The 14,002-nt window shown below is 35.8% G+C and overlaps 2 protein-coding genes across 2 annotated transcripts; both read left to right on the top strand.

The window, feature by feature from the left end:
- Positions 1–820: 820 nt before the first annotated feature.
- Positions 821–4,439, top strand: LOC137820721 (uncharacterized). Its single transcript, XM_068624935.1, has 5 exons — positions 821–1,806; positions 2,625–3,113; positions 3,252–3,345; positions 3,910–3,981; positions 4,077–4,439. Exons 1-5 carry the CDS (start codon positions 965–967, stop codon positions 4,119–4,121), a joined length of 1,542 nt encoding a protein of 513 aa, XP_068481036.1. The 5' UTR covers positions 821–964; the 3' UTR covers positions 4,122–4,439.
- A 3,194-nt stretch (positions 4,440–7,633) lies between these two features.
- On the top strand, positions 7,634–12,530 carry LOC137820722 (aspartate aminotransferase 1). Its single transcript, XM_068624936.1, has 12 exons — positions 7,634–8,124; positions 8,547–8,618; positions 8,788–8,849; positions 8,938–9,021; positions 9,117–9,216; positions 9,312–9,432; positions 9,544–9,707; positions 9,971–10,108; positions 10,340–10,461; positions 10,851–10,945; positions 11,234–11,354; positions 12,226–12,530. Exons 1-12 carry the CDS (start codon positions 7,918–7,920, stop codon positions 12,308–12,310), a joined length of 1,371 nt encoding a protein of 456 aa, XP_068481037.1. The 5' UTR covers positions 7,634–7,917; the 3' UTR covers positions 12,311–12,530.
- Positions 12,531–14,002: the final 1,472 nt, after the last annotated feature.

Raw genomic sequence — 14,002 nt, 5'->3', positions numbered from 1 at the left:
GCACATTCTCCCTGCACCCAACACATTCTAACTGGCACCCAATCACTTAATAGTAAAAGACGAATATACCCTTAATGAAATTCTGAAAACTATAATTGTGATTGATATGCACCCAATCACCTGCACCAACCCTATTCTTCTCTTCTTCCATTCCATTGTGCCTGCCGCAGCCACCGAGCCACCGTAAGCCACCGTGAGCAAGCTTGTTGTCCAACCACCGTGAGCGACGTTCTTCTCCATTCTTCTGCACCCACCGTGACCTCCATTATCGCAGGCAGAGCACCAGATTCGAAGGTACGTCATGCTTCCGAATATTTTTATCCATAAGTGAGTGAGAGTTGCGGATATTTTTATCCGCAAGTGACTTTTGAGAGGTGCGGATATTTTTATCCGTAAGGGAGTTTGGGGTCCGGATATTTTTATCCGTAAGGGAGTTTGGGGTCCGGATATTTTTATCCGTAAGTTTGTTTTGACTTATGGATATTTTTATCCGGAATATAGTTGGGTCCGGATATTTTTATCCGTAGGCACAACTGTGGCTGGCTTCCGGATATTTTTATCCGTAAACACAACTGTGGCTTCCGGATATTTTTATCCGTAAGCAACGATCAGTTCCGGATATTTTTATCCGTAAGCAATGAGCAATTCCGGATATTTTTATCCATAAATGAAGAAGACAAGGGCATTTTAGGATTTTTAAAAGTGTGTCGGGTGCCAGTCACAATTGATCGGGTGCAGGAAGCAATTGCCTGTTGAATTAAGATAAGCCCATTACCTTTTGGCGGGCCTGAATAAAGTTGATATATGCTGAAAAACTTGTACATTTTTAAAACTATTATTATTTTTTTGGTAGAAAAAGTGTTTTAACATATTCAGCTTCCCCTTTCAGTGTGCGAGTGAGTGCGCAAACCCTAATCTAGTTCGGTTTCGGTGCCTGTATCTCCTCACAAACCCTGTTACAAGCATGGCGAACCAGGACTTCGAAGAGCGGCAACAAACTCAGGAGTTGGGGTACGACCCGAACTTTGTCCCAGACTCTGTGAAATCTTTCGTGGTTCACCTGTACCGTCACATCCGCGAGAAGAATGTGTACGAGATTCACCAGATGTACGAGAGTTCGTTCCAGACCCTCTCGGAGCGGCTCTTCAAGGACACACCGTGGCCCTCCGTCGACGCCGTGGCCCACTACGTCGATAACGACCACGTGTTTTGCCTCCTCTACCGCGAGATGTGGTTCCGACACCTCTACGCGCGCCTCACGCCCACGCTCCGTCAGCGCATCGACTCCTGGGACAACTACTGCAGCCTCTTCCAGGTCGTCCTCCACGGCGTCGTCAATATGCAGCTCCCCAACCAGTGGCTCTGGGACATGGTCGACGAGTTCGTCTACCAGTTCCAGAGCTTCTGTCAGTACCGCGCCAAGATGAAGAACAAGACTGAACAGGAGATCGCGCTCTTGCGCCAGTTCGACCAGGCCTGGAATGTGTATGGGGTTTTGAATTTCCTTCAGGCGCTGGTGGAGAAGAGTACCATTATTCAGATTCTGGACCAGGAGAAGGAGGGGCTCGAGCAGTTTACGGCCACGGATGGGTATGATTACAATGGGGGTAGTAATGTGTTGAAGGTTTTAGGGTATTTTAGTATGGTGGGGTTGCTTAGGGTTCATTGCTTGCTCGGGGATTATCATACCGGGATCAAGTGCTTGCTTCCGATTGATATCAGTCAGCAAGGGGTTTATACCAGTGTTATTGGGAGTCACATCACCACCATTTATCACTATGGTTTTGCCAATCTCATGCTCCGCAGGTAATTCTTTTATTTTGTGACTATTGATATCACTATGTTCTGTAACCACATGGAGTGCTTGAACTGATAGCTTGACAATATTCTTGAATAGATTTGTTTTGGTGCTTCACCAATGCTGCTTGAGTTTTCAAGGACAGTGAATGTCTCTGGTCTTTGATTGTGAAAGACAGTGAATAGACTTTGCCATCTAAAGATTCTATTCCATTTGTTCATTTGAGGCGCCTTTGCCCTGTATGCATTGCCTATTGTTTGAATGGCCTTCTTTTGCTATTGTAGATTAGTAGTGTTGGTGTTGGACTTCATTAATCTCTCTGTTATTTTGAATTATTAGTGTTTTTTTTTAAATTTTCTAATTGTTTGTTGATCAATTGATTAAGTTAAAACTTTCCCTTACTACACCACTTAATGGAAGTAGATTGTTTTTTTGTTCATATCAAAATGTATATGATCGCTTTCCGAACCCAATGTGAATCATTGAATCAAGATCTTACAGCGTGTGGGATTTGGAGTTTGTCTTTTATATTGGTTTGTAGTTTCTGACTTACAATTGAGAATCTGAAACTTTATTAAAATTGGGAAAATACTCTTCCAGACTACTAAATAATAATCCAATGCATCCCCCATAATTTATTTTGATGAAGTTTGTCACAAGTGAAAAGTAATACATGTTGTTCACCTATAATAGATTGATTTTAAAAGAACTGTTTGAAGGTTTCATGTGTCTGTTGAAGAATTCTATCCCACAAAATTGTGTTTCATGTTATCATTGTTCCTTATTTATTTTATGTGACATGACCTAACTGATAGCTTTTTTACAGATATGTGGAAGCAATTCGAGAATTTAATAAAATTCTCTTGTACATCTTCAAGACAAAACAGTATCACCAGAAATCATCCCAGTATGAGCAGATACTGAAGAAAAATGAACAAATGTATGCTTTGCTGGCAATTTGCCTTTCACTCTGCCCCCAAAGCAGGCTTGTTGATGAAACTGTGAACTCTCAGTTACGGGAGAAGTATGGTGAAAAGATGGCTAGAATGCAGCGATATGATGATGAGGCATTTGCTATCTATGATGAGCTCTTCTCATATGCATGCCCTAAGTTCATCACCCCTTCAGCTCCTAGTTTTGAGGAGCCTCTAGTAAATTATAATCAGGATGCCTATAGGCTTCAATTAAAACTGTTCCTGTATGAAGCTAAACAGCAACAGTTGTTATCAGGTGTCCGGACCTTCTTGAAAGTGTATTCAACAATCTCCCTTGCCAAACTAGCTAGTTACATGGAAGTGGACGAACCTACCTTAAGGTTTATACAAAAACTGATTCTAGCATCCCCCCTTGAATATCAAGATTTTTTTTGTTTATAATATATATAGATATGTATGTATATATGTATGCTTGGTGCGTAAGCTTATTCGTGTATTTCTATTTTAATGTGTGGCAGGACTATCTTGATGACATACAAGCACAAGACACATGCTGTTGATAGTGATGGGAAAATTACATCAAATGCAGATGTAGATTTTTATATTGATGATGTAAGCTTGTTCCCAATTTTCTCTAGAATGATCCTTTTCTCACTGAAGTTATTCTTATTTCAAACGCTGTTTGGAAATGCTATTAGATTTTCTTGGCCATACTGTTTCTTGCGATTTTCCGTGGAACTTTTTTTTTTTTTTAAATAATATTGTTTACTTGATCTCAAAGTCTTTGTTAAATTAAGGATCAAGTCTGAGCTTTGACCACCCTATGCATTACGGATTCAGTGGTACTGATACACCATTCATGGTCTTTTTGTTGGTTTGAATCCGATAGCTTTTATCCTTTGTATTTTAATTGTGTTTTAATCTGATAGATCTTATCCTTATTGTTTGTTTGAATCTTACGGTTTACTTCATATTAAGAATAATACTAGTGTACAGGGACTACAGTGGTGAACTGACTCCCCTTACTTTGTGCCTATGCTAAAAACGTTGGACAGGAATTCATATGATTTTCCGTGTCAAGCAAAATTAGGCTTTTGTAATTTAACACTGTCCAGTTCGCCAGTTTCTATCTTAAATCGTGCTGCTAATGTTGACAATCTTTTCAATTTGCTGCAGGACACAATTCATGTTGTGGAGTCTAAGCCTGCTAAACGTTATGGTGATTACTTTTTGCGTCAGATTGTGAAGGTATGTTTACATCGCATTGTGGTTCAAAATTTTCCTGTTTGCTACACTTCCCTCTTATATATTAACATGACCAATTTGTTCTGTTTTATTTGCAGCTTGAAGGGGTGATCAATGAGATGGACGGTATAAAGCTGGATTGAGTTGCTGCCTTTATTTGTCGAGGTTTTCCTTGAGGAGTCTGTGTTGTTTTGCGGCGGAGGGTGTAGTTAGCTTTCTACATGCAATTCTAAAATTTTCTATCAACTTTATTTTATTTAACCAAGTAACTTAACCATTTATTGTTTCAAAGGAGGGCTTAAAAAAGTTAATAGTTCGTCAGGTTTGTTACTCGGTTTAATTCATGATTACTGTTCAATTTTTCCGCCCCCAGCTATGAATTATACTGTATAGATTATGAAATACTTGGAGCAGCGAAATATGACCGACGAGAAAATCATAAACCTTTGTTATATTCTCAATCTGAAATCTTTTGCAAATCTTTGTTCTCGAGGTTTATAGCTATACCAGAAAGGAGATGCGTTTCAGAACAAACGGTAATCTTTTCTCATTTATATTGGATACGTAAAAGGCCGTTCATCGAAGGATGCTAGCAACAGAAGCACAATGACGTAGCGTAGTATAACCAGTATGATGATAATAAGTCATACATTGATCGCGTGTGGGTTGGGTGTAGTATGTTAAACTATTTAAGATAGAGCATAATATTTCAACCAAATTTAAACATTGAGTGAAGATACCTTCGATTAAAATCTAGGTAAATTATGTCTTTTTTATACAGTTCCTATTTGTTTTGTAATGCACTGTTTCAATCTGTTTTCATTGCATTGTAATTATTTTTTAAATGTTCCTTTTATTTATTTTTGTTCTGATCTTTAGTATTTTGTGTAATATATTCACAACCATTTTTTTTTTTTTGGTAATTTTTTTCTTCATCGAGTTAGTATCTATTTATAAGCAAATTATGCTTACCTATATTACCTGCATTAGATTCCACATTTTTGTTGCATAATAGAAGAAAGAACACTTACCAATTTATTATTAGAATGAGTAAAATTGTACATTAAATATGTAAAAGAAAATAATTACGAAATTTAATATACCTTTATCTAATAGTGTATATTTTAAACGAGAACAATTATTAGAAAAAGAGTAAAACTGTATATTAAATATGTACAAAAAAAATTATGAAAGCACCTCATTTTTAATTCTATTCTCGTTTGAGCGAGAACTATCTCGCTTGAGTGAGATGTGCAGAAAAATCTGCATAAACTTATTTTACCTTGTTATACCCGTTACATTGTTATACTTGTTCAATTCATAATTTTATAAATTTATACATTACATTGATAGTTCTTGCTCAAAATTATTCAAACACTCTTATTGAGTCATTGAACTATTATGTCAATCTAAAATCAAACAACCAATTCTCATTAAACATTACATTTGAATTGATTCAACAAATCATTTAAATACATTCATTGACTCATTCAATTCCAAATTCATATACATTCTACAACATTTACCATATCTACAATTTCACATTTCAATTTCAATCAAACTCCAATCTACTCAAAAACAAGAAATCTTGCAACAAAAAATTGAGACTTGTGACTACGTCATCCAGATCTTTTAGCCTATAATTCTATTTGAAATTTAAAACTAGCTTCACTTACCTGAGTTTGAGCAAATGCTCACTAAGAGCTTCAAACCTATCAAAAGCTCAAGGGTAGTTTAACTAATCTAACCACAAAGTTCTGATAAAAAAATCTAACTATAGCATTATACTCTGATCTAATAGAAACTAATCATGAAGCTAAAAGAGTCATATGAAAAACCTAGATTAAGACAAATTTAACAAGTTCAAAATTTGACTCAAAGAGAAAAGCAAAAATGAACTTACTCTATGAAATATTCTAATCGACAATCTTGTAGTCTTTGCTGTCAGGAGTCTAATAGCGGATTTTGATTGTCAAATTGATGAGCGAGGAGGTCAAAATCTTAGAGAGAAAGGAAATGAAAGGAAAAAGGAAATTTCTAGACAGATGGTGGTTCTTTTAAAATGAGACATGAATAAATGAATTTTCTATTTATATACTCTTTTCATTTTAATAAAAAAGTATTCAAGTGTCATTTTAATTGTATCACTTCTACTTTAAGAGTAATTTTCTCGATCCTTACAAAGACTATTTATAATGCAAATGTTAAATTCAGGAAGCAAGGAATGTAGAAAGCCCAAAATGATGAACTATCAATGGCTCAACTAAGCAAATGAAACAATACCAGAAAGAAATAAGAGATGCCCATTAGGGCATCTCTTAGGATTTAGGGTTTAGGGCTTACCTAAAGAAGGCAAAGGACACAAAACGTTTGAACTTTTGGAAGTTGTGGAAATAGGAAAGGGAGGTGTTTTTTTTCCCCATATTTTGTTTAAAACAAATCAAATGCCAAAACCATCCAAAAGTTGTAATATCTTAAAAAACAAACTAGTAATAACAAGTCACGTGAAAAATGTAGTGAAGTGTGACTCACTATGTAATGATTAAAGAAACATTCGAATTTTTGGGTTTAAGAATTTTCCAAAAGGTCATTTAGCCTTTTCGCTCAATTCAACTTAAGGTTGGGGGGTTGTGTACCATCCTAGTCCCAAATTCCATGATCGAATGATACAAGGCCCAATCTCATCATGGGTCAATATACGATCGAGGAGGTACCATTAAGACTATAATCGGTACCATCGATCCTCATAAAATTGATCTTGAAGGTTCTTGAGATGTGACCTCCTGAAACGGTTGACGAGATCTTCGAAAGATTTGACGCGATTTTTGAAAGATTATCTTATAAAAACAATACTTGAGGGAATGTTCTCTAATTAATGTTGAATCTCTTTAAATACAAAAAGATGTGGCACAAACAACTCAAGTTGCATACCAGTTATAGACCACTAGTATACTATATATGGAATGGTCAAAATTATTTGATTTGAATAAATTCCAGAACATTGGTTATCACTTAAAATAAAGATTTTTATTTTAAATTACAAAAAGAAATTGTTTTTATTTTTAAGATTTTAACATTTTATAAATAAAATATATTTTTATTACAGAATTTTTTTGTTATTTAAATATGTATGTTTTATTTTATTTTTATTATATTATATATAATTTTTTGTTTTTTTCTTTAAATTAATTCTATCTTATTTTGTTTAATATTTTTAATTATCTATACGAAATTGGTATAGGAAATAAGATCTAAATGAATGTACGTCTAAGTATTAACTAAATCATGATCCTACTAAATTTATGTCTAGAAAAGGAATTTTTTACACCGCACACAGTAAATAATTACATTGATAATCACATTATAATATTTAAAATTAAAAATAAATTAAATATAATTAAAATATTATTTTATTGATTTGTAAAGAGAATATTTTCTACATTTTGTGGTGTTAAGATATCACCACCTTTATGTCTAAAAAATAAGCTAAATAAAAAAAATTGGTCGTGATCGTGAGTGTAAGTCTAATGAAGTGTCGCCGACCTGTCATTCTTTCTAGTTATAATGACGAATGTACAAAAAATCTTATTAAACAATTTATTCCTGTTATTTTCAATAATTACTTTATAATTATGCTTATATTAGAAGGTGGTATGTAATTTCACGCTTTTATTGCATCGAGAAAATTGAAGAGTAGAAAGCGATAGTGACCCACCCTTTCATGGTCATCCACTACATAATAGTAATAGCATAGACAAAACCGATTCATTCTTCAAGCCTACAATGGTGAGAGAAAAAATGTCAATGAAATGAAATAACTTCAATTTCCAACTTTGTAATTCGTGGAGGGAATACTTTTCTTTTATACATTACGCGCACGCACGCACTTTATTGAAGAGACCAACAAAACCACCCAAGAAAATAGTTAATACATTCAGCATGCGCCCACCGGTTATTCTCAAAACTAACTCTCTCTCTGATTCTTATTCCTCGCCCTGCGATCGCAGACTCAACACTCTCGCCAGACACTTCATTCCCGTTCTTGAACCAATGGCTTCTAACGATAACATCTCCGCTTCGCCAACCGCTGCTTCTGATTCCGTCTTCAACCATCTCGTTCGTGCGCCTGAAGATCCTATCCTCGGGGTAATCTTTTCTTCTCGCATCGCTATTTATTCAAATTCATCGCAATTATGATCATATAACGTATTAGATGAGATCGCGTTTTTTACTTCGTTTCGTTCTTCTAATTCGTGAGATCGCGCTCTTGACATGTGTACAACAGCATCATTTGAATGATTTATTCGAGATTGTTTTTATTTAATGAATCTAGGTTTAGATTATTGCGGAAATTTATCATTTCGTTTCTTGATCTTGAGCTCTGGAATTGTGTTTGATTACGTGTGAGTTTCGAGGTCGCACGGCACTTTACACCGATGCCGTGTTGCGTTGCCTTTGAAAATAGTTCACGTGATTTTGATACCGACGCGTCTAATCGGACAATTTTTTTTCTAGTTTTGTTATTAGTTGGTTAATTTTGTTTACTCTGTTTGTGTGTTTGAAAGTAGGTGACTGTTGCGTATAACAAAGATCCAAGTCCAGTTAAGCTCAACTTGGGCGTTGGTGCTTACCGAACTGAGGTGAGAGTGATATTTGTTACACTTGTATTTGTTTCTTACTGGTTTTAAATTATTTAGAATGAGATAAACTAGATTACGTTAATTCGTAAATAGAATTATATAGTCGTTGTGCATATAATTTGGCTACTGGAAAGTTTGTGAGTTTTGCTAATACTGTAAATTGTTCCAGGAAGGAAAACCTCTTGTTTTGAATGTAGTGAGGAAGGTTGAACAGCAGCTCATAAATGACTTGTTAGTTCCTGACTATAATTTCTTTCTTCTTGTTTCCGGTGATATTATGTGGAACTTTTTATAATGTTCTGTTCGGCATTATTTTCAGGTCACGCAACAAGGAATATATTCCAATTGTTGGGCTTGCTGATTTTAATAAATTGAGTGCTAAGCTTATTTTTGGGGCTGAGAGGTTAATAACAGAAAAAAAAAAATCAGTGATTTCCTTTTTGTAAAGATTTTTCCTGATCAGTACCTAATTGTTTATGCTCACTTTTTTTGTTATAGCCCTGCTATTCAAGAGAACAGGGTTACCACTGTTCAATGCTTATCTGGAACTGGTTCATTAAGAGTTGGGGGTGAATTTTTGGCTAAACACTATCACCAGGTACAGTGCTTTGTTCTTGATATTCTCTCCTCCTTTTTAACTGATGTTTATTTAATGTCACTTTAACATTTTTTTTACTGCACTTGTCTGTTCAGCGAACTATATACTTGCCAACACCAACCTGGGGCAATCACCCCAAGGTTTTCAACTTGGCAGGGTTATCTGTTCAAACATATCGCTACTATGCTCCAGCAACACTAGGGCTTGACTTTGAAGGTTGGAAATTACTGTATCAAGCTTTGAAGTGTTTATTACTTATTATGTCATGATCAATTTCATATTCATCAAGTTTATTTAATATTATTTTACCCTCGGGTCCTTATATAGGACTTCTAGAAGATCTTGGTTCTGCTCCATCTGGATCTATTGTTTTGCTACATGCATGCGCACATAACCCCACTGGTGTTGATCCAACCCTTGAGCAATGGGAGCAGATTAGGCAGCTAATAAGATCAAAGGCTTTGTTACCTTTCTTTGACAGCGCTTATCAGGCAAGCCTCTTTAGCGTGCAACTAATGTCTTGCTTCTCGCTTCTTACATTTAGAATTTTGCGTTTATAATAAAATTTCAAATTTGTCCAGTAGAAATCACATGGGATCCTGATGTTTGGCATGGGTTGAAAAAAAATAAAACTCTTAGTGCTTGCCTTCCATTTTCTTGACAATGTCATTGATGGATCATGCATGCACAGGAATATTTATATTTACTATGTTGATCAAGAAATATTTTTAAACTATCATTTTTTTTTAAAAAGGGTTTTGCTAGCGGCAGTCTAGATGCAGATGCCCAACCTGTTCGTTTGTTTGTTGCTGATGGGGGTGAATTGCTGGTAGCACAAAGTTATGCAAAGAATCTGGGTCTTTATGGAGAACGTGTTGGAGCCTTAAGCATTGTAAGAACTTCAAAGCATTAAATGGAGACAATGACATTTTTGTCAGTAATGACAAGTGAATGCTTTTTGTCTTCTTGAATCTTATTTGTTTCTTGTTTACTATGTGAATCTTTGTATAACCTTAGTTCAGATATTTTAATTTATAGTTATACTTTTATTTTTCTTTGTTGACTAGCAGCTTCTAGTTTTTCGATAAGTTGCCCTATTTCTAAATAATAAAAACTCATCTAGGTCTGCAAGTCAGCTGATGTTGCAAGCAGGGTAGAGAGCCAGCTGAAACTTGTGATTAGGCCCATGTACTCGAGTCCTCCCATTCACGGTGCATCCATTGTGGCGGCCATTCTCAAGGACAGGTAATGACCCAAGATTCTTCTTCTTTCATAAGAGGAACTCAGCAAAAAAAGATTTATTGTTGACTATCTTATTCTTATCCTGCATTTTTTGCCATCAATCGAATGATAGTCTTGAAATGGAACAGTCAAATGGTAATGAATTTTTGGTTGTGTAACCACTTTGATATTTACGTAGGTCATTCTTCTAGTATATGTTTTTACAAGGAGGATTCTAGGGAACATTGTCTTTGTTTGAGAATATGATGTTACTGATTGTGATGGTGCCATTACATATTTTGGTTGTGTCTATATATTTAATAATGCCAAGGAGGAGATCCTAGTGCACATTCTTTTGCTAGGTAATTTTTTCCTGTGTTAAAAGTTCCCACTGATTTTTGATTCTCTTGCAGTGATTTGTTCAATGAGTGGACTATCGAGTTGAAAGGAATGGCTGACCGAATTATCAGTATGCGTCAACAACTTTTTGATGCTTTACGTTCCAGAGGTAAGCGTATACAGAGTTCCTTCTACAATTCCTTTAATTTTTGTCTTTTGGAATGGACGTGGGTCACTTTTTACGCTTTACATTCCCGAGGTCAGCCTCTACTGAGTCCTTTTACAATTCCTTTAGTTTTGTCTTTTTGATTGATCTATAGTTTTTGTTGCTCAAGTATACAAGAATCTATTCCTTATTTGCTCATTCTCTATTCTCTTCCCCTACTCTTACTGTATAAGTTTCTGGATCTGTGAAACATATGTTGAAGTTATACTTATTTATCCTTTAACTGGGCAGGAACACCTGGTGATTGGAGTCACATTATCAAACAAATTGGCATGTTTACTTTCACAGGATTGAATTCCAAACAAGTTTCCTTCATGACTAATGAGTACCATATATACATGACATCTGATGGGTAAGATACTATTTATGATATGACTCTATTGAATGAGTTCAAATGAATATGATATGCATACTCTTTCCTGTGTTTTATGCTCCAATCAATTGTAAATTTGGAAGCACACCCCTGTATTTTTTTTTTGGTGTAAACTAGACACGGAGTTGAATATGCCCCCATGTTGGGGGTTGCATTTTGAGACCCTTTTCGACAAAAAGATAAGATAAAGAAGGGGAAAAAATGTTATACACGAATAACTACACAACTAAAAGTAAAAAGACTATTTTCTACTTGCTGTATACCTGCATCTGAATGCTTTGCCTCACAGTAGCTAGGATGTGTCTATAGACTATTATATCTGGCAGAGTCATCTCTTTTAAATTATTATAAAAAATGAAAATTGTCGGACAACTTCTACTTTACTTTTAAAACTTAAGTTTTGAATTTTAACTTCAAAATAACTTGTTAGTAAAAAAAAAAGAAGAGAAAATTGGACCAAACATATCCTAAGTATTCTAACTAATATTATTCCGATCACTTTTTTCAGATCAAGTCGTGCATCTATGTTTCTTTGTCTTTGTTGTATATCATGTCCGTGGTATTTTTAGTACAGTCGTATGCTTATCCAGAATTTATTTTTCATCATCGAGTACAGTTTTTAAATTCCGCAATTCTTGTAATGCAAGAAACTCTAGTACCATAGATAATCAGTTGTATTGTTTCCTAAACTTTTGGCTCACTCTATTCATTTGCTACGATAGCAAAACATTCGAAGATTTGTTGCAAGATTAAATACTTTTCGATGTGAATGACTTTCTTTCTTGCATCCACATTATATGCTTTTATGGCGGAATTCCGTATGACTTAACCTATACTGATTATTTTGTAGGAGGATTAGTATGGCCGGTCTAAGTTCCAAAACAGTCCCACTTCTGGCAGATGCGATCCATGCGGCTGTAACCGGAGGTGTCTAAAACATGGTGCTGATTGCAGTTTTCAACTTGTTCCCTAGTCCCTACAGGAAGACTTCCATCTTTTTCTTTGATAATTGTCAACATGAACTATGAAACCATCTTTCATTTGAGACTGAGACTTAACAAAGGCAATATTTATGCATTTGAGATGCTAGCGTATGGAACTAAGTTTTGATTAGTGAAAATAATAATAAATACGAGAATGTTACATATGAGTAAATATGTCATAGGATTAGGAATGAATTTTAATTGATATTTATTGTGGAAAACTGGTAGTTTAGAGAGCCACGGACAAGTAGAAGAATTAATTGGAAGAGTAGTTGAAACTGGTAGTTCTATCATTTGAGGTTTTGTTAGAAATGAGGAAATATTTATAATTATAACTATTAAGAATGACTTAAAAGTTGATAAGTAGATATTTATTTGGATAATGTTTTTATTTTATATGTGAAAGGAAAATTCTTATATATTAGGTAATAATTTAATGTCTTTTATTTCTCCAGTTAATTATGTACATGGTATTTTTATGACCTAAGACTAGAATTTTGAAACTTTCCTCTCCTGTACAGCTAGTTTTATAAACAATTTCTTTGGTCATGTCCATAGATGTGCTCGTAATAAGCTATTACTTTTATTTATTTATCACTGGAGAAGGATAAGTTGGATTGTCAAGCGGAAAGTTTATTCTTTTACAAGAATTTATAATAATTGGGTTTTAATTAAGAAACCAACATTGATAAATCAGCATCTCATTAAAAACTCATTTTGGATTCTCAAGGCACTTTTGTATGTACCTCAATATCATATAAAATCAATAACATCTATTTTTTACGGTCAATACTACAGAACCTAAAATCTTAGGGATTTGATTTTTCAAAATCCAATCTAGATCCAAATAAAAATAAATGGATTGAATTTAAAATCCATATCCATTTTAACTAAGTCAAATTTATTTGATTTTTTTAAAATCCAATTAAAGTGGAATAAATCTAGATTAAATTCACTTTGTTAATTAGATTACATCTACTTTATCAATTACATTAAATTTATTTTGATATGGACACAGACTAACTTGGTTCGAATTGGGCCTAAGTCGACTCAACCTGGACATGGACTAACTCGGCTTGACATCGGCCGGGTTCGGACGGCTCGACATCGGTCCGAGCCCGGATGACTCGATCGGCCTGGGTTCGGACGACTCGACATCGGCCCGGGTCCAAACGACTCGACATCGGCCCAGGCCCAAACGACTCGACATCGGCCCGCCCCAGATGACTCCACATTAGCCTGCCCCGGACGACTCCACATTGGCCAGGCTCGCTTGGCTCGATATCGTCCTGGGCTCGCTCAAGTCGACATCGGCCCGGGCGTGCTCCGCTCAACATTGGTCCAGGCCCGAACGACTCGGCATCAACCCGGGCTCGGACAAATCCACATCGGCCTGAGCCTACTCAGCTTAACATCAGCCCAGGCCCGCTCGACTCAACATCGGCACGGGCCCACTCAGCTCGACATCAGACTGGGATCGCACAGCTCGACATCGGCTTGTGCCTAGAACGCTCGACATTGGCCCAGGCCCGCTCAGCTCAACATTGGCCCGGGCTCGGCTCGACATCGACTCGGACCTGCTCGGCTCGACATCAGCCTTGTCTGGATATTGGCACGGGCGTGCTCGATTCAATATCGGACCCG

This window comes from Phaseolus vulgaris, chromosome 9 (assembly GCF_000499845.2).
Source record: "Phaseolus vulgaris cultivar G19833 chromosome 9, P. vulgaris v2.0, whole genome shotgun sequence".
NCBI classification, from domain to species: domain Eukaryota; kingdom Viridiplantae; phylum Streptophyta; class Magnoliopsida; order Fabales; family Fabaceae; genus Phaseolus; species Phaseolus vulgaris.
This window is presented reverse-complemented; position numbering and strand designations above follow the sequence as displayed.